Source organism: Talaromyces atroroseus (genome assembly GCF_001907595.1).
Source record: "Talaromyces atroroseus strain IBT 11181 chromosome Unknown scaffold_0, whole genome shotgun sequence".
NCBI classification, from domain to species: Eukaryota; Fungi; Ascomycota; class Eurotiomycetes; order Eurotiales; family Trichocomaceae; genus Talaromyces; species Talaromyces atroroseus.
The window spans coordinates 2,750,227-2,774,221 of NW_017971432.1; the positions used below are offsets into that span (position 1 = coordinate 2,750,227).

At 48.5% G+C, this 23,995-nt stretch overlaps 9 protein-coding genes across 9 annotated transcripts; 8 read left to right on the forward strand and 1 right to left on the reverse strand.

Moving 5' to 3' along the window:
* Nucleotides 1–87: 87 nt before the first annotated feature.
* Nucleotides 88–919, reverse strand: UA08_00981 (hypothetical protein; the record flags this gene model as incomplete). The annotated part of the gene is made up of 3 exons (XM_020260847.1): nt 88–337; nt 406–490; nt 658–919. 3 exons carry the CDS (start codon nt 917–919, stop codon nt 88–90), a joined length of 597 nt encoding a protein of 198 aa, XP_020124106.1.
* A 1,176-nt stretch (nt 920–2,095) lies between these two features.
* UA08_00982 (hypothetical protein) lies at nt 2,096–3,819 on the forward strand (the record flags this gene model as incomplete). The annotated part of the gene is made up of 3 exons (XM_020260848.1): nt 2,096–2,171; nt 2,250–3,172; nt 3,226–3,819. The coding sequence occupies 3 exons, from the start codon at nt 2,096–2,098 to the stop codon at nt 3,817–3,819; spliced, it is 1,593 nt and encodes a 530-aa protein (XP_020124005.1).
* A 911-nt stretch (nt 3,820–4,730) lies between these two features.
* Nucleotides 4,731–5,789, forward strand: UA08_00983 (hypothetical protein; the record flags this gene model as incomplete). The annotated part of the gene is made up of 1 exon (XM_020260849.1): nt 4,731–5,789. One exon carries the CDS (start codon nt 4,731–4,733, stop codon nt 5,787–5,789), a length of 1,059 nt encoding a protein of 352 aa, XP_020124006.1.
* A 1,486-nt stretch (nt 5,790–7,275) lies between these two features.
* On the forward strand, nt 7,276–7,743 carry UA08_00984 (hypothetical protein; the record flags this gene model as incomplete). Its single annotated transcript, XM_020260850.1, has 1 exon — nt 7,276–7,743. The coding sequence occupies one exon, from the start codon at nt 7,276–7,278 to the stop codon at nt 7,741–7,743; it is 468 nt and encodes a 155-aa protein (XP_020123999.1).
* A 388-nt stretch (nt 7,744–8,131) lies between these two features.
* UA08_00985 (hypothetical protein) lies at nt 8,132–9,469 on the forward strand (the record flags this gene model as incomplete). The annotated part of the gene is made up of 1 exon (XM_020260851.1): nt 8,132–9,469. One exon carries the CDS (start codon nt 8,132–8,134, stop codon nt 9,467–9,469), a length of 1,338 nt encoding a protein of 445 aa, XP_020124000.1.
* A 1,650-nt stretch (nt 9,470–11,119) lies between these two features.
* On the forward strand, nt 11,120–12,559 carry UA08_00986 (hypothetical protein; the record flags this gene model as incomplete). The annotated part of the gene is made up of 3 exons (XM_020260852.1): nt 11,120–11,219; nt 11,283–11,554; nt 11,621–12,559. The coding sequence occupies 3 exons, from the start codon at nt 11,120–11,122 to the stop codon at nt 12,557–12,559; spliced, it is 1,311 nt and encodes a 436-aa protein (XP_020124001.1).
* Nucleotides 12,560–13,252: 693 nt separating this feature from the next.
* On the forward strand, nt 13,253–14,799 carry UA08_00987 (hypothetical protein; the record flags this gene model as incomplete). The annotated part of the gene is made up of 3 exons (XM_020260853.1): nt 13,253–13,826; nt 14,046–14,161; nt 14,212–14,799. 3 exons carry the CDS (start codon nt 13,253–13,255, stop codon nt 14,797–14,799), a joined length of 1,278 nt encoding a protein of 425 aa, XP_020124002.1.
* Nucleotides 14,800–17,782: 2,983 nt separating this feature from the next.
* On the forward strand, nt 17,783–19,048 carry UA08_00988 (L-arabinitol 4-dehydrogenase; the record flags this gene model as incomplete). The annotated part of the gene is made up of 2 exons (XM_020260854.1): nt 17,783–17,949; nt 18,022–19,048. The coding sequence occupies 2 exons, from the start codon at nt 17,783–17,785 to the stop codon at nt 19,046–19,048; spliced, it is 1,194 nt and encodes a 397-aa protein (XP_020124007.1).
* Nucleotides 19,049–19,947: 899 nt separating this feature from the next.
* Nucleotides 19,948–23,870, forward strand: UA08_00989 (hypothetical protein; the record flags this gene model as incomplete). Its single annotated transcript, XM_020260855.1, has 7 exons — nt 19,948–20,128; nt 20,199–20,829; nt 20,889–21,125; nt 21,179–21,946; nt 22,018–22,681; nt 22,730–22,868; nt 22,939–23,870. The coding sequence occupies 7 exons, from the start codon at nt 19,948–19,950 to the stop codon at nt 23,868–23,870; spliced, it is 3,552 nt and encodes a 1,183-aa protein (XP_020124008.1).
* Nucleotides 23,871–23,995: the final 125 nt, after the last annotated feature.

Sequence of the window (23,995 nt, forward strand, 5' to 3'; positions counted from 1 at the left end):
TACAAATCAATTGACAAAGGAAATGGTGCACGAGTAGAGGAACGCAATGTGAGAAAATGGTTACAAATATTCTAAAATTCTTGTTTTCTAATGACCATGCGCGTGTTCAGGCTCTCCCTGGTATCCAATAAGATGACGGCGGCCAATGATTTCGCCCACGGTGAAGAATCCGATGACCTCCGCAGTGGTAACACCGACCAAAGCCCACTCCTTGACGCTAAGAGTTCGTGCGCGGATAATGAGGCTCTGAGGAGAGAAGTTAATGTTCTTAATAGTTGAAGGGTTGCGGACAGCGTTGATCAGAGGTTGGAAGTATGATTGGAAGGTAGCGACGTTTCTAAAGAGGCAATTGTTAGGCAATGGAGAAAGCAGTATGGCTGTTTTTATCATGGCGATGAAACTTACGGAGGAGTCATCTTCTGACCACGGAATACAATCTTGCCAAGCTCGAGGCCAACGCGGGTGTAGTAGATTGTGGGAGGAATGATGCCTATGTAAGAAGTTCCATATTAGCCTGCATGTCTTTTGTGGTGGACGTGCGTTTCCGAGGTTTGCGATTTTGGCTCTCCAAACGAAACAAGAATAAATAGCGTCTGTGTACTTTTCTTTTAAACAAAAAAAGCTATCCTCCAAACAGAGACACGGGAAATATCTCACCTTCAACAAATGTAACCACCTTGCCGACAGGGCCACCGACCTTGCGCAAAGCATTGCCGATATTCTGCGCAGCACCGGCAATTGCTGGACCAGCGGTGGAGGAGACCTTGGACAAGCCCTCTGAAGCCTTGGACGTGGTCTGGTCGACTGATTGCTTGGCTTTGGTCGCAGCCTCGGAGGTGGACGAGTTGTGTCTGATGGCGGTTCTGCGGATCAGAAACCGTGATTGCCGGAGAACGGCGCGGCTTGCCATGGGAGACATCTTGTCTTTGTGGTCACCGGCGTGGAATGCAGAGCGGCGGCGAGATCTTCAGGTGGCTATTGGGAGTCCTAAAGGATGACGACAAGGTCCAATGGGGCCGAAGTTCTGGTGATGGTTCCTGTCAGGTACAGCCAGGTCAATATTGGAGCGAAACCTCGACGGGTCGGAAAATCTAGGGGAAAACTTGGCACCGGGCGCCGATCACGTGACACCTGCAGCGTTAGGATCATTCAATGACATCTTACATTCCAGCCGGAGCAGTGAACGTAAGATGACAATGCCGCGTCAATATCTGGCGCAGTTTTTGTTGTTAGCTTCGAGGCGTGATGTCCTCAGTCTCTGGCATCTGCATTGCATTGGTACGATTGCGCGATGCTATTGGTCGGCATGTCGACTGCGATGCTTCTCTCTGATTGGCCGACGTGCGAGACTCTTTGTCTGGAACCTGAAACCTGTGCAGGTTAGGATTAGTCAGGATGCTAACTAATTCGTCATCAATCTATAGTTAACTAGTTAGTTAGTTAGTTAACTGACTATGGCAATCTAACTACTTGCTGAAAGACAATAAGAATCAAATGCAGCCAATGAGGGCACCGCTTGGCATATCTACCGTATGCAGACTAGCGCCCAGTCTGGAGTCCTCTTTTGTCTATAGGGCCAGGGGGGTTGCTTAGGGCTAGGCTGCGGTTTTCATACTAATTCAGGGATTTATACTGTATATACGCTGTATTTGAATATTCTGCTGTTCAAAAGGAACTACTTGCGTTCATAAGAAGTGTTTAGTTCGTCTAGGGCACATCTTGCTCAGATCAAGGAGGTATTCATTCAGCTTCTCGTCGCAGTCTCATAAGCCCTAGGCGAACAAAATCGCCAGTCGTTACGATGCGGACGGATGTACAATTACATGATCGTCAATATTTGTCCAGAGCTCGAAAGTCCTTATGCCCTGTATGTTTTCCAGCCTGCTTTAGGGCTTATCCTTTCAGTGCGCGCCCACTCGGCCGCTCTCCGGTGGGCTCTGACAAATCGGCATCCGAACAGCGTCGAAAGAGACCGCATTGGCAGGCCTCCCCTTTGATTCCCTCTCTTTGTCTTCCATAGATCTAGTTCTCTTTCTGTTCTTTTCAAACCTCTTCGCCCATCACTAGAGTCAAGTAACATTGAATTCTGCTCACAATGACCACCTCATCTCTAGAGGGGCAGGAAACTGTACCGCATCATTCAAATATTCCACCATCGAGGCATGGTGATGGTGAGTAGCTCCCAAGATATCTGCAAAAGCTGGAGGCCTTTTGAACCCGTCGACTAACTCATACAGATTCAGGTATAGGTTCTGCACAGACTACGAAAGATGAATACGCCTACATTGCCGATGGCTACCGTTTGATTCGGCGGATCATCTTCATCATGACGGTGTGTTCATCCATGTTCACCAATCAGTTGGGCCTATGCAACACTCTTACGACGCTCCAAATAGTTGGAGAGTCCTTTGGTGTCACCGAGCCTGGTAACCTCTCGTGGACAATCTCTGGCTACGGCTTGAGTCTAGGCACATTCGTTTTGATCGGAGGACGGTTAGGTGACGAGTTTGGCAACAAGGCAATCTTCGTCGTCGGTATGGGCTGGCTTTCTTTGACCAGCATGATGGCAGGAGTCTCTGTCTACTCCAGCTACCCCGTCTACATCCTTGCTCGTGTCCTGCAAGGCCTTGGTCCCGCCTTAACTGTGCCTAATGCACTCGCCATCATGGGCAAGTGCTTCTCCCAGGGCCCTCGAAATATGGGATTCGCATGTTTTGCTGCATCCGCCCCAGTCGGTGCGATGGCAGGTCTCCTTTTTGGGCCCCTTTTTGCCATGGCTTGGTGGCCATGGATCTACTGGAGTCAGGCTTTGGGGGTTGCCTTTCTCTTCGTCCTCGCCATCGTTGCAATTCCGGACATGCCTGTCGAGGGTGAACAGAAATACCGACGAACCATTCGCGAAACTTTGGACCGCCTTGATCTACTGGGAGGTGCAAGCGGTGTGACAGCTCTGGTTCTGTTTAACTTCGCCTGGAATCAGAGCCTGGTCACTACGTGGGACGAACCTTATGTCTATGTATGCCTAATCCTTAGTTTCTTGTTTCTGGTGGCGTTCTTTTACATCGAACTTCGCCTCGCTCACTATCCAATTCTACCTGTCGCCGTCCTCACTTCCGATATCGCCTTCGTCTTCGGTTGTACAGCAGCGGGCTGGTCCACGTTTGGCATCTGGGTAAGTACTGATCTTTGCCCCAAAAATTTATGTCAAACTAACGATGTACCTAGCTTTTCTACGTCATCCAAATATGCCTCAATATCGGTGGCCAAACCCCCATTCAACTGGCTGCATGGCTTTCTCCTATCCTCGTCACCGGCATATCAACAGCATTGGTCGTTGGCAAAACAATCAACAAGGTTCCAGCCTCATCCATCATGTTGTTTTCAATGCTTTGCTACTTCCTCACTTCCCTTCTCATGGCCTTGCGACCCGTACACTCGACGTACTGGACCTACTTCTTTTTCGCCACCATCATCGCCACCTTTGCAATGGATTCATCGTTGCCTGCTGCCACGATCATCTTCTCGAACACAGTACCTCGACAGTACCAGGGTATGGGATCCAGCGTGATCATGACTATTGTTGTCTACAGTATATCGCTAGGTCTTGGTTTCGCTGGTACCATTGAACTCCAGATCAACAATGGCGGACAAACCAAGGCAGACTTGCTTCATGGTTACCGGGGTACGCTCTGGTTTTCTGTCGGGTTGACAGCATTCGGCACTATTCTTGCCGTTATCTTTCTACTCAAAGACCATCGAAGACGAAGGTCGGCTAAGAATCAAAAGGAAGCGGAAAAGACTGATTCAACAGAGGCTTGAATAGTTGAATGGCTGATCACTCATCGATCATTCTCTGATACCTAGTGGCAATGCCTCCGTATTACATTGTAATATGCAAGCTCAAGTTGTGAGGTGACCTCTTGTGGTGCGAACTTGCGAGCTCTTGCGAAGAAGCTACGAAGATAGAGGTGATATTTTGACCAAAGTAGAGTTGAAGACTCCAAAATGACCAAGCTTAATTACCTAGGTATTCTATCTGCGTCGCACGTAACTAGAATCCGTGTAGAGCAATTTTCCTGAATATTTATTTCCCCGCGGTGGAAAATTCGGACAGATAGTTTTGTTTCTATCTCCGAAAAGGTTTTCCAAAAATCCACTATTTCATCGCCCAACACCACATGATCGGTCATCTCCGACTTCCAAGACTTATTGGCGGAGAGATGGTGGCAGGCGCGGCAGAGAATCAAGAGTAAAGACATGCGAGTTTGAGGGGAAGCTAAGCAACTAAAGCTTAGGAGTCCAGTGAGAAAGAAGTAAAACTGATAATGTTCTCTCATGCATGTTCACATGACTTCCGATATTGATAGAGACAATTCCCGGGGCAGATGCAGCGTGAAATAGCTCCCGGAAACGGCCGAATAGGGGACAACTCATTCTGGTAGTATATGCATGCACAGCACACCGTCCGCGAGTCCGCGAGTAGTAATTAAAGCGCTCTGTGCGTTCTAACAAATCGTAGATACGTACGTAATTGTAAGACTGAAATGGCCGTGGGGTTCTGGAAGGGAATGCAAAAAGTAAGGCTTTGAAAAAAGAGGAAGAAGTAGGTATATAGACCCCTTGCACAAGCATGCAACAAAAAGACTTCTGGATTTTAGAATTAATTACCAACGGTATAACTCTACCCACGATCTATAGGTAATTTACACGTTTGAGTTTCAATCTTAACAATGCCTGCTGCACGAACTTTGAATGTTGTTGGCGCACATACTGGCGGAGAGGTCTGCGATGTTATCGTCGGTGGTGTCCTGGATGTTCCAGGCAAGACCATGTACGAAAAGATGATGCATATCTGGACAAAGCAAGACAATCTTCGTTTGGTACTATTAAATGAGCCCCGGGGTTGCACTGCTATGTGCACCAATCTTGTCCTGCCTCCCACGAACCCAGAGGCTGATGCCGGCTTTATCATCATGGAACACGAAGAATACCCTCCAATGTCCGGCGCCAACACCATTGCCACTGCAACTGTACTTCTTGAAACAGGGATGGTCCCAATGCAAGAGCCTATTTCCCGCATTAAACTCGACACCCCCGCAGGCTTGGTGGGTGTGACTGCCGAATGTGAAAATGGAAAGGCTAAATCTGTGGCGTTTGACAATGTCCCTGCGTTTGTGTTCGCACTTGATCTCGAGATACCTGTTCTTGACCTGGGAACCGTCAAAGTTGATATTGCATGGGGTGGCATGATTTTTGCAATTGTGGACGCAACTTCCCTGAATATTTCACTTGAAGGCAGAAACGGAGCCAAACTGGTACAGCTTGGAGAACGTATTAAAAAGGCCGTCATGGAGAACACAAATCCTGTTCACCCAGAAAACCCTAGTATTCGCGGTGTCAGTATTGTCGAGTTTACAGAGCCTTTCCTCGAAGGAAGATCAGTGAAGACCGCAGTGAATACTGTCGTTGTCTCCCCCGGACGTCTTGATCGCAGTCCATGTGGAACAGGTACCTGCGCTCGCTTGGCACTTCTCCATGCCAGGGGCCTTCTCGATGTGAACGAGCCGTTCCGCCATCGTAGCATCATCGGGTCGGAATTTGAGGCGCATATTCGAGGCACCACCAAAGTCGGTGATTATCCTGCCGTCCTGCCTACAGTCAAGGGGAGTGCATGGATCAGTGCGTACAAGCAGGTGGTGATACACCCTACAGATCCATTCCCACAGGGATTTAGAGTTGGGGATGTATGGCTGGATTCGCCGCTTCCACAACCAACAGCCGAGGATTAGATAGAAAATTATTTATGACCGACGTATGTTCCTCTACGGCTTAGCATTCAGTGAGCAGCATCTTAACCGTAACTGGACTTCGGTTTTATATCTCCCTAGACTATAGTCGTGAATCATTCGCACTCACGCACGCAAGTCTTGAAAACTGAGTCATATATCTATTCAGCCCGGCAGTAGACAGGCAGCTCTTGTTAACTTGTTTCTATTTGCGATTGTTCAACGCAGGATATAGACTGTTACTAAAAATAGATATCTCCGTATACAGACTAGCAGAGTGGAGTAGAAATCAACAGCCAATCACCATCCAGTCTCGCTTTTGCACGGAGATAAGGTTAAACTTCGTCCTTTACATTCTTCGCAACCTGAAGCTCGATATGGTATTATCATGACCTGCTCTACGGCGGATGATCACGATGTCTCAGGTAGCGCCTGACTGCCATCAATCAAACTCACAAAATTTTGCGCCTTCAAATCAGTCATCGGACGTGATTACTACTGCTCATACGCGACGAAGTCACCGAAAATCGCGCTATGGCTGCCGGAATTGTAAGAATAGAAGGCACAAAGTACGTTTCTTTGCGTGACCTAGATAAGAATGTTGTGTTTTACATCTATTGCGGATTTGTTGGATTAATTCGTATTTCGTATGACAAGTAGTGCGACGAAGCCAAACCGGAATGTATACGCTGCCTCAAACACGGCATCCGATGTGATTATATTTACTCCCAGCCTAGGTCTCAGGCCAACATCTCTCAGGACTCGATGAAGACTTTGGTGCATGGTTATAGCCGAGGGATGGCGCCAGACATGACTTTTGGCAGCATGTCGCTCGTCGTCGTCGAGAGATCGATTGCTCAACTCATCGGCTTGGATAATTCTTCTAACTCAGACTCGTCCCGCTTAGCAAATGTCGAGATTTTACATGGATTCATGAGCCATTGTACACGAACGATTCTAGATCCGAAAATAAAAGAGATTATGAGGACAGGGTTGATAAGGACTGCTTTCACAGTATGTTACTATCTTGTTTCCCTTTACCTTTCGTCCAACTTGACTTTATTTTATTCCTATCTCAACATATGTTCGAGAGCCTATTTAGTGACATAAAAGTGATTAAAAGAATCCCCATTTGATGCACACTATTCTAGCCACATCATGTCTCTATTACAATCGCGTGCAACCAGGCAATAAAAACCGAGAAATTCTGGAAATTTCCCATTGGAATCGCGCCATACAATTGTATCAAAGCGAGCTGACATTTGCAGAGATTGGATCTCATAACACTGACGCGCTAATTGGAACCTGTATCCTACTCGGAATGAATGATATTTGTCCAGCTGGATTTAAACCGCAAGATTCATGGGTTTTCACCTCCAACTCAGCCGATCTAAATTGGCTCGCTTTACAGGGGGGATTGCGGTGCCTGATTGAGGTAACCAAGCCATTCATTGATGACAGCATCTGGGGGCCAGCTTTCCGCGCCACGATGGATCAACTGAAGCCCTATGTTCAGGTACAAACGGGCCGTATGGGGTTGCATGATAGATTAGCCGACCTGTGCGACATTGACAACCACACAACTACCAAGGCCAATACATATCACTGGCCTGTGCAGTTATTGAGTAGAATGCTGAAGCTCAACCCGTACAATAGATCGGAGAACTATAACATTTTCGTGACTTGGATGAGCCTAATTGCGCCGGATTTCATTGAGTTTTTGCGCAGGAAGGATGAGCGTGCGCTTCTTATTTTGAGCTGGTGGATGGCGCTTATGTGTTCAGTATCGCCCTTTCAGCCGTGGATCCTGGGCAGAATTGTGCCTGAGTGTCAGGCTATCTGCATGTACCTTGAAAGCGCCAGTACGAACACGGAGATCTTGAGGCTGATAGAATGGCCCGCGAAGGCGTGCGGCCATCGCCACCCGACTCCTGGAAATTTTGAGGATGTGACGTGAAGTGTTATCTACTTCCGACTAAGGGCAAAGAAATATCCATGCTATAAATGAAACAAAGCACGTACCGACTGGGCTTAGAGAGCTATACAGATGGGATGTTCGCGCACAGGCGGTGTATAGCTAGATTTAATGATTACATTTCCAGCTTGAATCCCTGTTGCAATCTGCAAAGTCACTGGGAACGGCTTGCGCAAGCGACCTGCTCCGAGCACGCCATATCTCCGCCTATAGATATGCTTATAAATATCATCGCCATCAAAGCTACGGGCAGCGGGGCATATAAAACCACGGCCATTCTCAACCCAGTTGCAATGAGAGAAGTGGATAGAAGATCTGTCATTTCTACATTTATCGCCTTCTTTGATCTTCCCAGGCCACAAACAAAAAAATGGCAGGCTCGCAATCGAATCGCCAACTGCACCTCACGGCGTTCATGCGTCCAGTGTCGCTGCATACAGGCGCCTGGCGCTACCCCGGCTCGTACCCCGATGCCAACTTCAATTTCCAACACCTCAAACACTTTGCTCAAAAGCTTGAGGCTGCCAAATTCGACGCCTTCTTCATGGCTGATCACTTGGCTGTGCTGAACATGCCCGTCGAGGCCCTCAAGCGCAGCCATACCGTTACGTCGTTCGAGCCTTTTACTCTGCTATCCGCTCTGTCCTCGGTAACGGATAAAATCGGTCTCGCGGCGACAGCGAGCACGACGTATGATGCGCCGTATCATGTCGCCAGACGGTTTGCCAGTCTGGACCATCTGAGTAACGGCCGAGCGGCGTGGAATATTGTGACGACGGGGAACCCGGAGTCGAGCCACAACTTCGGCTTCGATGAGCACATGGCTCACAGCGACAGATATAAGCGTGCCCGGGAGTTCTATGATGTGGTGACGGGACTGTGGGACAGTTTTGCTGATGATGCTTTTACACGCGATGTCGAGACAGGGCAATATTTCGATCCTGGTAAACTACACGTGCTTAACCACTCTGGGGACGAGTTGAAAGTGAAAGGGCCATTGAATATTGCCAGACCGCCGCAAGGGTGGCCGGTCATTGTGCAGGCAGGGCAAAGTGAACCTGGGCGCCAGCTGGCGGCGGAGACAGCCGAAGTGGTGTTTTGCAACCCGAAAGATATCGATGCTGCAAAGGCGCTTTATGCCGATATCAAGGGACGGGTGGAGAAGGCGGGCCGGAAAAGAGAGCACTTGAAGATTTTGCCTGCAGCGATGATTATCGTTGCTGACAGCAAGCAGGATGCGCAGGAGAAGAGGCTCAAGCTGGATAGTCTTGTGCACTACGATAGTGGAATTGCATCTTTGTCAATCGCAGTCGGCGCAGATATCAGCGGATATGATCCGGACGGCCCGCTGCCCACAGACCTTCCTGAAACCAACGCGAGCAAGACGAGCAGGGATAATGTCGAAAAGCTGGCTAGGAACGAAGGACTGACGATCCGCCAACTTGCGCAGCGGTTAGGGGGATACTCGGGGTTGGCATTTCTAGGCTCTCCAAGCGAAATCGCAGAAGAGATGGAGACATGGTTGCGGGAAGAGGCCTCGGATGGCTTCACATGCACGTTTCCCTTTTTGCCTCAGGGGCTGGACGAGGTGACGGACAGGTTGGTTCCGGAATTGCAACGACGAGGTCTGTTCCGTAAAGATTATACAGGGTCGACGCTGCGTGAACATTTTGACCTGCCGAGACCGGAAAATCGGTTCTTTACCTAGGCATCGTGATGCATATATGACTTGCATATATAGCCTCCAGTGTTATCGACGACCAGTTTTCATGTCATCGTGGATTGACGTATGTACACTTCTACTATCTAGCCATACTTGCTTGGTTGCGAAGATAATCAGTTGGGATTATTTCTGATTGAACCTTGGATCGGGAACAAACTCGGCGTAGATATAAATAGATATTTTCATACTCGGTAAATTGTCACCAGTTGATAACCTTGGGAGCATCCAGTCATAAATCCATGGATCGGAGTCTAAAAAGAATATGGTTCCAGGCATCGGCAATGTTTCCAAGGTTCAATCCGGTTGATGACGTGTATTATATAAACAGCAAGACCAGTTAGTTAGTTAACTAACTTACATAAAGGCGTAAATAGTAAACAGTCATGGTTTTGAAACAACTATCCGCACAGTCGACCAGTCGATCGCAAGAAGACAGGAGCATGGCGGCGAGCAAGTACAACGTATGATTAAGGCCACATGCTAGACAGTTAGTTAGAGAGGCTGGCAGAGGAGACAAAATTAGGTAAGCAGTACGCACGCCAAGTGGAACTTTCCACTGACGCTACCGAGGAAACTTCCTGGCTGGAAAGACCTTCATTGAGCACTCACACTTTGCAGGTGTAACAGTTGTAGTCGCCCTGAGCGTTGCTGGTGGCATTGCCCGAGTAACACGGTGGTGATTGGCGTGTTGGTGGCGAGGACGCGTGTAAGCTTTGGATTTGAATAGTTGGCTGTACTATAGAGCATTAGACTGGTAGTGCTGAGAATCTTCTAGTGCGGCCCCACGGTAGCAGCGTCTTGGTCAATAGCGTCGGCCCCATGAGCCTCGAAAGTGAGACATGACAGTCATAAAGTTATGCCCATGACATATCAGCTGCGGCCTGTCAGGCAAGCAGCCCGTGTGTTTGTGAAGAGTCAATGGCAGCATGGCGGCGGGCGCTGCACTGCACGGCAAGGGGTGCTTGAAAAACACGGATGACGAGAGAACAGCAGGGTTGCTGTTTACGACTGAGCAGTCAAGTGGTTGCAGTGTAACGCGCGGTTCCCCTGACGACAGTCAACGATCAGGAAGGAAGGCGAAGTAGCATCGATGCGAAAAGAGGCAGGAAAATAAGACCGCCTAAAATAGAAAACAGCTTAGGGCGGATCGGTGGGGGCGGCCAGTCCCAATCAGGCCGGATGGCTGGGCAACAGCGAACTAGTGGCCAACCAGCCTCCCGCCGATTGGCTGGGGCGGCCGCTGATTCGCTAGTGCTGGAAAGCGCGCAGTGGGTCAGTGCGAATTGCATGCTGATTGGCTGCGTCTGTGCGTGGCATTGCCCGAAGGGGAAAGGGCCAGTCTCAATGTCTCCAAACGGTCTCGACGACAAGAAAAACCACCATCGATCGTGGGGAAGGAGGCCGCTGCTATAAGTAGCCGGCTGTGCTCCTTCCTCGTCATCGCATGTCGTCCTCCTCCTCCTCCTGTTCCTTCCCTCCTCACCTCACGCACCGCCGAGTCTGACTCACTCAACTCGCCCACGGCCTCCCTTGCATCTCTCTGCCTGCTGTGCAGCTCTGATCAAGAAGCAACAAACACACATCACATCACTCCTATCGCTGCTGTGACGGTCATCACTGCAATCTCGAGTCAACATGCATTCCACTCTGGCAAACTCTGCAGCGCTGCTGCTCGCTGCAGCCATCCCCATGGCCTCTGCCCAGACATACACCTCCTGCAACCCGCTCGATTCCAGTAAGTGCCAATTACCTGTTGCTGCAGCATTTTTCCAGCGGCTGACTCTATGCTTGCATACAGCATGTCCTTCGGACTCTGCTATGGGCGCCTCTTTGAATAGTGACTTCACTGCCGGTGCTGCCGATGGCTGGACAGTGACTGCTGGTAGCATTACATACGACGGCTCCAATGGCGCTGTCTTCACCATCTCTGCAGAGGGCGATGCTCCCACCATTGAAACCACTGACTACTTCTTCTTCGGTACTGCCGAAGTCAAGATGCAAGCCTCTCCCGGTACTGGTATTGTTAGCAGTATTGTGCTGGAATCGGATGATCTGGATGAGGTTGATTGGGTATGCTTTTTTGTTTTTGCTTTTCCCCAAGATTTTTGAGATGGACTCAGTCTAATCCCCGTATAGGAAGCGCTAGGCGGGTACACCACCTACATCGAGACCAACTACTTCGGCAAGGGCTATACTGGCAGCTACAACCGTTCAACCAATGCCGATGTTAGCTCGCCACAGACATCTTTCCACACATACACTGTCAACTGGCAGAGGGACAGCATCCAATGGCTGATTGATGGCGCTGTGGTCCGTACATTGACCGCCGAAGAGGCCGGAGACTACTTCCCCCAGACTCCCATGCGCCTCAGAATCGGTACCTGGGCTGGTGGTGACCCTAACAACGCCGAAGGTACCATTGAGTGGGCCGGTGGTGTGACCAACTATGCCGATGGTCCCTTCACCGCATACGTGCAATCTGTGTCCATCACCAATGAGAACCCCGGATCCTCGTACACATACAACGGCAACAGTGGTTCTGCCGACAGCATTGAGGTTAATGGCGCCTACTCCGCATCTACCACTTCGTCTGTTGCTCCCTCGACTACTTCAACTGTTGCCTCTACCACCTCCACTTCCTCCTCGTCTTCGACTACTTCCACCTCCACTTCTTCGACTTCTTCTGTCGTCACCACTTCATCCGCTGCCGAGACCACCACGAGCATCCCCCTGTCCACCTCTAGCTCTAGCTCCAGCTCCAGCTCCAGCTCTACTTCTTCCACTCCATCAAGCACCACCACCACCACCACAACCCCTGCCGTTGTATCCTCCACCACCTTCTCGTCTGTGGCTTCAAGCACTCCTACCATTGTTGTACCTCCCCCAATTGGCGTCAACACCACTTTGCCCAGCAACACCACCACTGCAACTGGTACCGGCTCTCCCTCTGGCAGCTCTACTCCTACTGCTACTCCAGCTCCCCAGGCTGGTAGCGCTATGCCCACAGCTAGCGTGGCCAGCTCTGCGGTTGCTCTCTACTGCTTCCTCTTCGCCATCGTCGCTTATGCGTTGTAAATTTATTCCGGAGCTCAACATTGCACGGAATTCTTGGCGATTTTTTGGTTTATAGTTTGTTCTCTTCCTTGTACATTGCCCCGCATTATCATCATCCACGACAAGCAGTTTTTTATGGCGAACAAGGTGATGGAATTTATGCTTCATGTCGAAACGTTGAACTAACGATCATGCCTCCGATCATATTGCAACGGTTTTATTTTTTTTTTTTTTTTTGTTGTACAAAGTACAAGGTGTTTGGGTACGCCGATTTAATGACGTCTTTTTGCACGCGAATTGGGATTGGGATCTTTGATTTAGGTAGCTATACCAGATACTAATAATACATTAGATAGTAGATATACGAATCGAAAAACAAGAAATTGAACTCTCACTTCTTCAACTTGTATTAATCTTCTTAATAATATTCATCCTCTGCTTTGAGACTGGGCAACGTGACGCGACTAAGACCAACCGGGGAAGGCGTCAAAATGACAAAGTCGGCCGAGCTTCTTCCCTATTCGGAATACTTCGCACGAGATGAACAAATGGAGGTCGTCAAGACAATTTTTGCTCTGGGAAGCAACTTATATAAATACCCCTCAATCGGCCTGACAAGATGGATCTCAGCTCAAAAGCTCAACATTTGATATACATTTTTCTACCTCTTCTTTCCATACGAATTTCACTCTCCCTTACTCCAGTTCCGCAGCCATGCCAGACACTGTCGGCGTGATAATCATCGGTGCCGGAATCAGCGGACTCGCCCTCGCCCGAAGTCTCTCCCAACAGAACATTTCTTACATGTTATACGAATCTGACGCTTCATTGCACGCGCGTCCCCAGGGGTACCGAGTCCGGATATCAGATGAGGGCATACAGGCCCTAGAGCAGAGTCTCTCAGAGGCACATTTCGCCAAACTGAACGCCTCTTGTAGCCTTGGTGCAGGACCTTCGAATATCCCCCAGGCCATACTAGATGCAAAAAGTGGCGGCGTGAGTGGTGGCGGCCCTCTGTTTCGGCCAGGGACAAGGGCGCCCATTTCAGCAAGGCCGCAGCGTAAACCGCTAAGTGCCGATCGCGGTGTGTTGAGAAAGACTCTCTTGGAGGGAATCCAAGATCGGGTTGTGTTTGGTCAGAAATTTGAGCATTATGTTGATGTAGATGGGGGAGTGGTCGCTCATTTTGAAGGCGGGCTTGAGGTGAAGGGGTCGGTTTTGGTGGGAGCGAATGGGACTTGGTCGCGAGTGCGCCGGACTCTGATGCCGTCTTTCACTATCCTAGATAGTGAGGCACGGCTGATCTTTGGTAAAACGAGACTGACTGAGGAGTTTGCTCGAGAGTTCTCGCCAACAGCTCTTCTACCGGGCTATAAATGGGTTTCTTTGACATGCCATTGCGGTTCACTGTGGATATGGCATCCTTTGTTTATATACCTGCATATCCACTGAATATATGGAAAGTTCCTCAAAAAAACTAAATATGGTTTCCAAAGCTTGTACCTAGGTAGTGTGGGTCTGCGGAACACTCCCCTGAACGCGTTCGTTTGCTACATCTCTTTCTTCCTGTCTATTTCTTTTCACCTCTCGCCACTGTTTTTCGCCTTTATCAACCTACCCTATGTAGGTTTCTAAGTCCACGACTCGTTTTCTACTATGTTGAAGAGAGACAGCGGCAAGAGGAAAAACACCAACTGCGCTACCGCCACCTCTACCTTGACATCATGGCGTACGCGATCATGATATACGTGGATGGGGGATGCCGAAGAAACGGTTCTAGCAATGCCATCGGCGCTGCTGCAGCAGTCCGAAAACTGCGCTGGAGAGGCAAGCACGAACATATCGAACAACGGCTCAGCGGCTACAGTGACGCCACTAACCAGCGCGCCGAAATCACTGCAATCATTCTAGGTCTGAAGATGGCACTGGGTTGCTACGATGACCTCTACTGCCCGAAGCCAAGGCTTCATGTCACCATCCATTCCGATTCCAAGTACGCTGTCAACTGCATGAATACTTGGATCTATAAATGGGCCAATAATGGATGGATCAATTCTCGTGGAAACGACGTGGCAAACCAGGATTTGATTCGGGAGGCTTCGAGCCTGGATGACGACGTGAGACTACTCGGCCGTGTCAATTATGTCTGGATTCCGCGATCTGAGAACGAGCTGGCCGATGGATACTGCAATCTAGAAATGGATAGAATGGAGAATGAGCGGGTTTACAACTACGATTCTGACAGTTCTGACGATTATTAGTATCGATGATGACATATAGCTAGCTCTTCGCTGTATGCCAGGGCTCGGCAACCGCCGGTGATTCTGGGATTTTGACTCGGTTTGTTCCAGAGGATATAGGTATATTCAGGGACTGTTCATGTATACAGGGTTGCTTGTAGAGTAAAATTAGGTTGTCTGCCGAATAACATTGGTTTATTATTGTCCTGTTTTTAGACAAGCGAAGGCACCCCGGAACGTTATACGAAGCCTGTAGGCGATGACTCTGTTTCTCTATTGTAATCATGTTTTATTCACAAATTGTGGCGCAAGAACCGGGTTTTCTGCCGGAGTACCTAGGTACATGCACCGTTAGTAATGTGGTTGGTAGTGTTTATGCCGCATACCTAATTGTGCAATGAATTACATCCAGAGACGGTCATGATTTATGCAGGTGGTAGGGGAGGGGGTTTGTGAAAATTAACTGTGTGTAGAACTTCAGCAATCAACGGTCATTGTCCATGGGTATACCTGGATATCTATATATTTATATAGCGCCCCATCCTAAAGTTACTAGTTCGACAGCTGCAACATTTGAACTTACAGGTGGAACTACTTTCGGCTTGGCATTCTGTCAAGCAGGTACTTTTCTAAATTCCGAATATTTCCATATCATACTCTTCAAGAGTAAAGATAGAAGCAAGCGAAATCAGAAAAAGAGAGGCATTATGTCCTCAAGCTTATATCATGCGACTGCGAAATTAAAGAACATGAGGCAAAAGTTTGACCATCCAATCATAACAGGCCTGCTGGCCCAATGGTAAGGCGTCCGCCTACGGAGCGGAAGATTGCAGTTTCGAGTACTGCGTAGGTCAGTTATTCTTTTTTGCTTCGTATGCTCATAATTTTTAATGGTTTGATTATTTTTTGCCTCCGAAATGGTCTGATTTCTTCGTCTCATTATTATTTCACTAACCGAGTAAACCCCAGGCGGTTTAGCTTTCGGTTACTGTAATTTTATCTCGCTCGGCTTCGCATTGCGGGATGATGAGTATCAGGCGAGACGGTCTCTGATATCATTTCATTAACTACTGTTAGGGGCTGAGTCTCAACTTCACGAACCGCAATGCTATCTCACCGAATAAAGGTCTAAGATGGTCGTCTACCCTAATATAAAACCCCGGCGGCTTCCAGGACAGTCACTACCAGCAGTATCAAAATCGATATGGGTGGGTGTGGTGATTGCTATGGAATAGAGATAAATGACCTATGACCACGCCGCATAGCCCGGATATTTGATGGAAGACTAAAATAAGATGGAGACGAAAAATTCTCCTTTGAAGTAAGACATTAAGGGACGTGTGTTTGTCTTATGCTGGTAAGGCACCCAACAACATAACTGTAATACCGATATGTTGGCCAACAAGACATTTCATCGAATAGAAAAAATCTGATGCCGCCAATATGATAATGCCTGTAAGCAGTGACTAAAGGCGAGTCTGGTGAGGTGTCGATGTCCGTCCGCACATTCTCTCTTACCCGTCTAGACTCGTTGCCGAATTTCTCGCAGCAGTCATCATACTCCTTGAACCCTCTGTCGTCATTATTCCTTCCTGTTTGAAGCAGTGAAAGACGAATGGTGAATCATTGTCTAGTCAATAAGACGAACGAAAATGGTGACACGAAATGGAGCAGAGCCTCGATATGAATCAAAATGAGCGAGATATACTCTAAATGGCCAGTTATTTGTTAGCACCAGCGACGTTTCCAGTTATGGCCATGAAAATACGAGTAACTCGATGTGCCTGCAACATAGTGTCATTTTTGAAACACACTGACATCACGGCCTGCTGGCCCAATGGTAAGGCGTCCGCCTACGGAGCGGAAGATTGCAGTTTCGAGTACTGCGTAGGTCATATGTGATTCTTTTTTGATCTTTTTTTCTTGGATTCGCAATTTGAATTTTGGTTGTTGGTAAAAAAAAATCTTTTTGCCGTACTATGATTTCGACCTGTGATTGGACGGTAATTTCAATGTGGGGCTTCCCGTGAATAGACCGTTGTCATTCGTCATCTCGGACCCGCCTGCTGCAGCACTTTCTGGAAAACATTTTTAGTGTGGAAAAACATATGTGAACGAGTTAGGTTGCAGGACTCTATAATCCGGAAGGAACCTTCCCATTCCACCAAGGTCTGTTGGCCCAATGGCAAGGCGTCCGCCTACGGTTCAAAAGTTGCCAGCGGAAGATTGCGGGTTCGATCCCCGTGCAGACCTGATCATTTTTTGCTTCTTCTTGATAATTATCTTGTTTTTTTAACCTTCAACCCTTTTCTTCTTCATCTACGACATTTTCACTGAGCAGGTTGTTGATTGATCTTGCTCGAGTAATCCCCAACGGCAATAGTTTACCGCGACGTGTATGCCGTCCACGGACTACATCATTATCGGTATTCCAGCGCAATCTTTTCACTGGAAACGTATATATACTAAGAATTCTCTTTTATGGTAATTGAGTTAATGAGACTTGGGAGTTGGCTTTAGGTAAAACTGCCTGTCTGCTTGTAGATCTAGACCTCCCATCCCCGACGCTTAATGCTTTACCAACCAGCTCATTAAACTCCACAGGAATTTACCCGAGACGATCCACTGGTTCGGAACGTCATTGATGGGAAGCCTGAAAGATAAGGAAGCACAGAAATCGAATTTAGCCGTGGCAGGAACCGCATAGGGAAAGAGCGATTGGAGGGGCACCCCGCGCTGTCCAGCCGAAGCGTCGCGGATAATTGCGCCTGCCTCGGTGCTTACTCTCATTGCTACGTGTGAAGCACTCACTCACTGGAGTAGCACAGCGCACGCCAATCATGGAGGAGCTGGTGTTCAGGTGATGCTATTGCACCTCCACCACGTCTCGCTCTTTCTTCCTTTTGTGTCTTCTTACTATATATATATATATATTCATTCCTAGATCTGTCCGCTCCTTCTTTTTCTCTCGTGCCTGTCCTTTGCTTCATCTTGATTCTTCACCATGGCTGTCAGCACCGCTCCTTCGAAACCAAATATTGGCGTTTACACCAACCCAAAACATGATCTCTGGCTTGCCGATGCGAAGCCCACCGTTGAAGAAGTGCAAACGGGCGAAGGCCTGAAGTCTGGCGAGGTCACGATAGAAATCAGAAGCACCGGTATTTGCGGGTACGTTTTCGTCTTCCCACATAAGAAGACTACATAAGGAACGGTGCTGATTCTTTTTGATGCGCGCCACAGTTCAGATGTTCACTTCTGGCATGCCGGTTGTATCGGCCCTATGATAGTGACGGGCGATCATATCCTGGGCCATGAGTCGGCCGGTGTCGTAATTGCCGCTGCGCCCGACGTGAAGACCCTAAAAGTCGGAGACCGCGTCGCCGTTGAGCCTAATGTAATTTGCAACAAGTGCGAGCCATGTCTGACTGGCCGCTATAATGGCTGTGAGGCCGTCGAATTCCTATCAACACCGCCCGTTGACGGATTACTGCGCCGCTACGTGAACCACCCAGCCGTCTGGTGCCACAAAATTGGAGATATGAGCTTTGAGAATGGTGCCCTGTTGGAGCCCCTGAGTGTCGCTCTTGCTGGCATTGACCGTGCGGGTGTGCGTCTAGGAGATCCGGTGCTTGTTGCAGGAGCTGGCCCCATTGGCTTGGTGTCACTGCTCTGTGTACGAGCCGCTGGTGCATCGCCTATTGTCATTACCGATATTGACGAGGGTCGTTTGAAGTTTGCCAAGGAGCTGGTCCCAGATGTGCGCACTTATCAAGTTCAGATCGGAAAAAGCGCGGAAGAGAATGCCGCTGGAGTATTGACTGCATTGAATGACGGCGATGCTGATGCAGTAGATGCCATCCGTCCCCGCGTGGCAGTGGAGTGTACTGGGGTTGAGAGCAGTGTCGCGTCGGCTATATGGAGCGTCAAGTTTGGTGGCAAGGTCTTTGTGATTGGCGTGGGCAAGAATGAGATGCAGGTCCCCTTTATGCGCCTTAGCACCTGGGAAATCGACCTACAATACCAGTACCGGTACTCCAACACTTGGCCCAAGGCAATCCGCCTGGTCAAGAACGGTGTGATTGACTTGCGAAAACTGGTCACTCACAGATTTGCCATTGACGACGCCCTCAAGGCTTTCGAGACGGCTGCGAATCCAAAGACGGGGGCCATCAAGGTCCAGATTATGAGCTCGGAAGAGGAAGTTGCAGCAGCTACGAAAGAGGCAGCCAACGGTGCGCAGTTGAAGTCACTGCGAGTTAATCTTTAGTACTTCACTGTTTCTTAAACGACACATCTTCTATAGACAGCTTTGAATCAACCTAAGTATTGACGCTGGCTTCATAACATCTACCATGAGGACAGCAGTAGTAGGATTGATTACATCTCTTCCCACATAAGTTAACTAGATAAGAGCTTATGACGTAGCTAGCGCATTGCCAAGCCCGGATGAGTCAGACATCTCTTTGCTTACGTTATATAAGCGCAGAACATTATTGGTTTAGAGTCATCCCTGCTGCGCCACACTTAACTTCATCTGCCACAGCCAGTCACGGCTCCTTCCTCCGACAAGCAGCTTAGAACAACGCAGCTTCGCGACTTTGAAAATAAGGTCATCTACTGAGTTGCTGATTCCTGGATACTCTGTGACTAGCTTTACTACACCAGCTACTAGTGGAGCACATTCTCTCCGATGTCATCACCGGCGATCATATTGCTTCCGAACCATCTTCTCGCCGCCCGCGATACGGTGTGCATCGCTCTCCGCCACCACCGAGAGTCCGAAAGCTCATACTATTTACATACTAGATTGGCCACATTCCTGAACACATAAAACGGAATTTAATACATAGCCTCATCGCATCACGCATATATCTCGTGACCTGCACACTATTGTTTGATATTACACACCGGGCAGACTGACGTGCTACGTGTTGATTAGGCCAGGTGTATGGTGAGTATCTGCCGGCCTTCGTCCTCAAAACTCGCCAATGCTGAGCATGACGAAGAACGGGTTCTGATGTCTAACTAACAATTGATAGATTTGATACTCTTTTTCTAAACGAGTGTCAGCTTCTTCGAAAGCCGACCTTGAGTTATCTGAAATGCTCGCATAGCATAAGCCATTCTTAGAACGGAAAATATCGTTCTCACAGCGGTATCATCGCAATGGCTGCATCTCAGGATTCCAGTGAAAATTTTCACTGGGCAGTCAATGATGATTTGTTGCGAGTACCTACTCATCAAGACTTCTCCGTGGGAGAAGAGATTCCGAAGCCCCTGTATAGTAATGTCTTTGGGCGTGTGGACTTGACGAATGAGGGGTTCAGGACGCAAGCAAACATAACCTGTAGGCTCTACTGACTTTACTATGACCATGACTCTTGAATCCTCTTGAAATACTGATACAATTACTACAGCTGAAGGACGAGTTGACATTGACATTGATGAGCCTACATCTCGATTGCGGTCAATCTTTAAGTTGCCCGCTTTTGGCGCGCACTCACGAGCTGCGACAATATCCACACCAGTCCCTCCTTCTCTGGTGCGGGGAGGAGAAAAGAAGCTTCCCCCTCTGAATATCGTAATTCAAGTGGTCGGATCCCGTGGAGATGTTCAACCGTTTGTAGCCTTAGGACGTGTGCTGAAATCTATACATGGCCACCGAGTTCGCCTTGCAACTCACTCGAGCTTTCAAGCGTTTGTCGAAGAAAATGGGCTCGAGTTTTTTAGCATAGGAGGTGACCCCATGAAACTGATGGCTTTCATGGTGAAAAATCCGGGACTAATGCCCGGATTTGACGCCCTTAAGAACGGCGATATTCATGAACGTCGCGTTGAAATTGCAACCATCATTTCGGGCTGCTGGAGATCGTGCTTTGAAGCTGGTGATGGAACCGGTGTGCCTGTTTCTGATCGCAATGCAGATTTACGAAATTTTCATGGAAAGTCAGCCCCGTTTGTCGCCGATGCTATAATTGCAAACCCGCCAAGCTTTGCACATATACACTGCGCGGAAAAATTGGGAATACCTCTACATATGATGTTTACGTACGTTGGATCTTAAAAAAAGCCCGAGAATTATGCACTCAAAAATCTGACTTTTGCAGTATGCCGTGGTCACCTACACAAGATTTCTCACACCCTTTAGCCTCTATTAGCCGGTCAAATGCAGATGCTGGTATCACAAATTATGTGAGCTATGCTATTGTGGAGATGATGACCTGGCAAGGACTTGGCGACATCATTAATCGTTTTCGCGAGAAGAGCTTGGGACTCGCACCAATTAGCATTATGTGGGCACCTTCAATGATATCTCGATTAAAGATACCACATACATATTGTTGGTATGGAATCATGACGAGCCTAGGGAGAAAAGAGTCATTAGCTAACGTACTAGGTCTCCCGCTTTAATTCCAAAACCCAATGATTGGGGTAGCCATATTGATATTTCTGGCTTCTTTTTTCTGTCATTGGCATCGAATTATACTCCCCCAGATGATTTAGCTGCTTTCCTTGCTGCAGGGCCTCCTCCGATATACATAGGTTTTGGATCGATTGTGGTTGACGACCCTAACCACATGACGCGTTTGATATTCGATGCTGTCCGTCTGGCAGGCTGCAGAGCTCTAGTTTCTAAAGGATGGGGCGGACTTGGAGCCGAAGAGTTGGGCGTTCCGGAAGGGGTTTTCATGCTTGGGAATTGTCCGCATGATTGGCTATTTCAACGCGTGTCGTGCGTTGTTCATCATGGAGGAGCCGGTACTACTGCAGCGGGAATTGCAGCGGGCCGGTCCACCGTCATAATACCCTTTTTTGGTGACCAGCCTTTCTGGGGTGCCATGGTCGCCAAGGCCGGTGCAGGACCCAAGCCTATACCGTACAAACAATTGACAGCGGAGAAACTTGCGACCGCTATCAGTCAAGCCTTGGAGCCAACCACATCCGAAAAGGCAGCCTTGCTAGCTGGCATTATTGAGGCAGAGCGTGGCACTGATGTCGGTGCATGTTCTTTCCAGAGTCATTTGAATGTGGACAAGATGCGATGCTCCCTAGACCCAAACCGAACAGCTGTATTCCGTATCAAACGAACACAGATCCGCTTAAGCGCCCTCGCTTTCTCCATACTCAATGCGGAAAGGAAGTTGGACTTGGAAGACGTGAAACTGTAAGAATATTTCCCTTGCATCTGGTTGTATTATTGCTACCAAAAAACATGCAACCTAAGTTCATTGTCAGGTATCGACCTCAGGAATATATGACGGAGCCCGAACCTAGCGATCCGATCATTGGAGGAGGTGCAGCTATGCTAGACAGTATCGAAGAATTCATCATGGGGTTTGCAGATTTGTCTATGGACGTCAAACGGAGTCTGAACACGAGAATATCAAGATCTGGGTCGCAATCGCCAGCTAGCACATATCGGAGATCGCTTAGCAACAGTCGAATGAGTTCGCCAGTCACTGTGACGCGGTTTAAAGTAGACAGTGACAAAGATGCGGTCCAGTCCCCTATAGAAACTATGCCACAATCCACCGATACTTCCGCTTCGAGCCATGTACCTAAATCAACGCGTCCTGCTACTGTGCCAGCGGACGGTGGTTTGCCTGAAGATCATGATCAAACAGAAGCAGAGTCTTCGGAGACGCAGCACGTACAAGAGGTGTATACTAGGAAGCATGCCCGTACAATCAGCGATATCCGTGACCTCGACCTCGACGGACTTGTGGGTACTGCAAGGTCCGCCGCGAAACTGGTCAATGTGGGACTTAGAGTCCCTGCGGCATTTACAATGGCGGTAGCCAAAGGATTTCATAACACACCGTTGTTGTATGGAGACGAGACTGTTCGTGAACAATCAAAGGTTACTGGCATCAAGAGCGGCTTGAAGGCCGCTGGGAAAGTGAGATACATTTGTCCTCATTGAGAAGTTTTTACTAACAAACTATAGGAATTTGGATACGGCCTTTACGACGGTATATCTGGTCTCGCTACACAGCCGATTCAAGGTGCTAAGAAAGAAGGCGCTGCTGGCGCAATCAAAGGGTTCAGTAAGGGAATCGGTGGTCTAATTTTGAAACCTGTTGGAGGTTAGCAAGCTCCTTCTGCCATAATATTGATATTACAGATGTGGTTTTTGACATTGAAATCTATATACAGGAGCTTGGGCGTTGACAGGTTATACGATGAGCGGGATTTACCAAGAGATCCAAAAGCGGTTTGGCGAGAGTGTTGAGAATTACATAATAGCCTCACGATGTGCTCAGGGATTGCTAGATCTTTCTAATTCCACTGCAGATGAGAAAAAACACATTCTACAAAACTGGGCTTTTGTTGAAGAGGAGGTTATGGTGAAGAAAAGTGCGAGACACTCGCGTGGCAGGTCGCTTGATGGGAACCCTGAGCGATCAAGAGAGATCAAAGAAAACAAAGCCAGTATTGGAGAAAGGTGGAGAAGGGAGCCAACCAAAACAAACTATCGAAAGCTGATCAGTGAGCTGCTCCATGGTCGTGACGATTCTTCTTCACCTACGGCTCTCGACGCAGGACTCCCGGACGAATATGAACACACTATTCGACACTCGGTAGCTGTGACTTCACAGGGCAACGAAACTGAAGATGAAATGATTGAGCGTGCTCTACGGGCTAGTATGAAAGAATTGAGAGCTGCACAGGCTGCTGGCGAGGAAGAGGAACGGGCTTACGATCTTGCGGTCAAAGCCAGCATCAGAGAGGCAGAACATGTACTAGCAGAGAAGAAGGAAGAGAAGGAACATCAATCTGCCGATCAAATAGCATCATCTAACCCTTATGAGTCTCAATCGATAGACAAACCAAACCAAAATCAACAGCAGCGAGGCCCGCCGCCTGAGTTACCGCCGCGCGGACGCGCACCTGACGCTTATGATTCTGAATTGCAAAATGCATTGAATGCGTCACAACGGAGCTATGAAGACAGTCTACGACGGGAACAGCGAGAGAAGGAGGAGATGGACATCGTGATGGAATTTGTGAGACGCCAGAGTTTAGCTGAATTAGAGCATAATAAGCGGCGCGGCGAAGCAGAGCAGGAAAAGGCTACGGAACGGTGAACTATAGCTAACTATTATTTGAGCAATTATTCTGGTCGTTGTTTAAGCACAGCGTTTGTCTTTGCAGGAGTTTCTTTTTGCCATATTCTTGGCTTTTTGCGACCCCCATATGCGCTGGTTTGGTG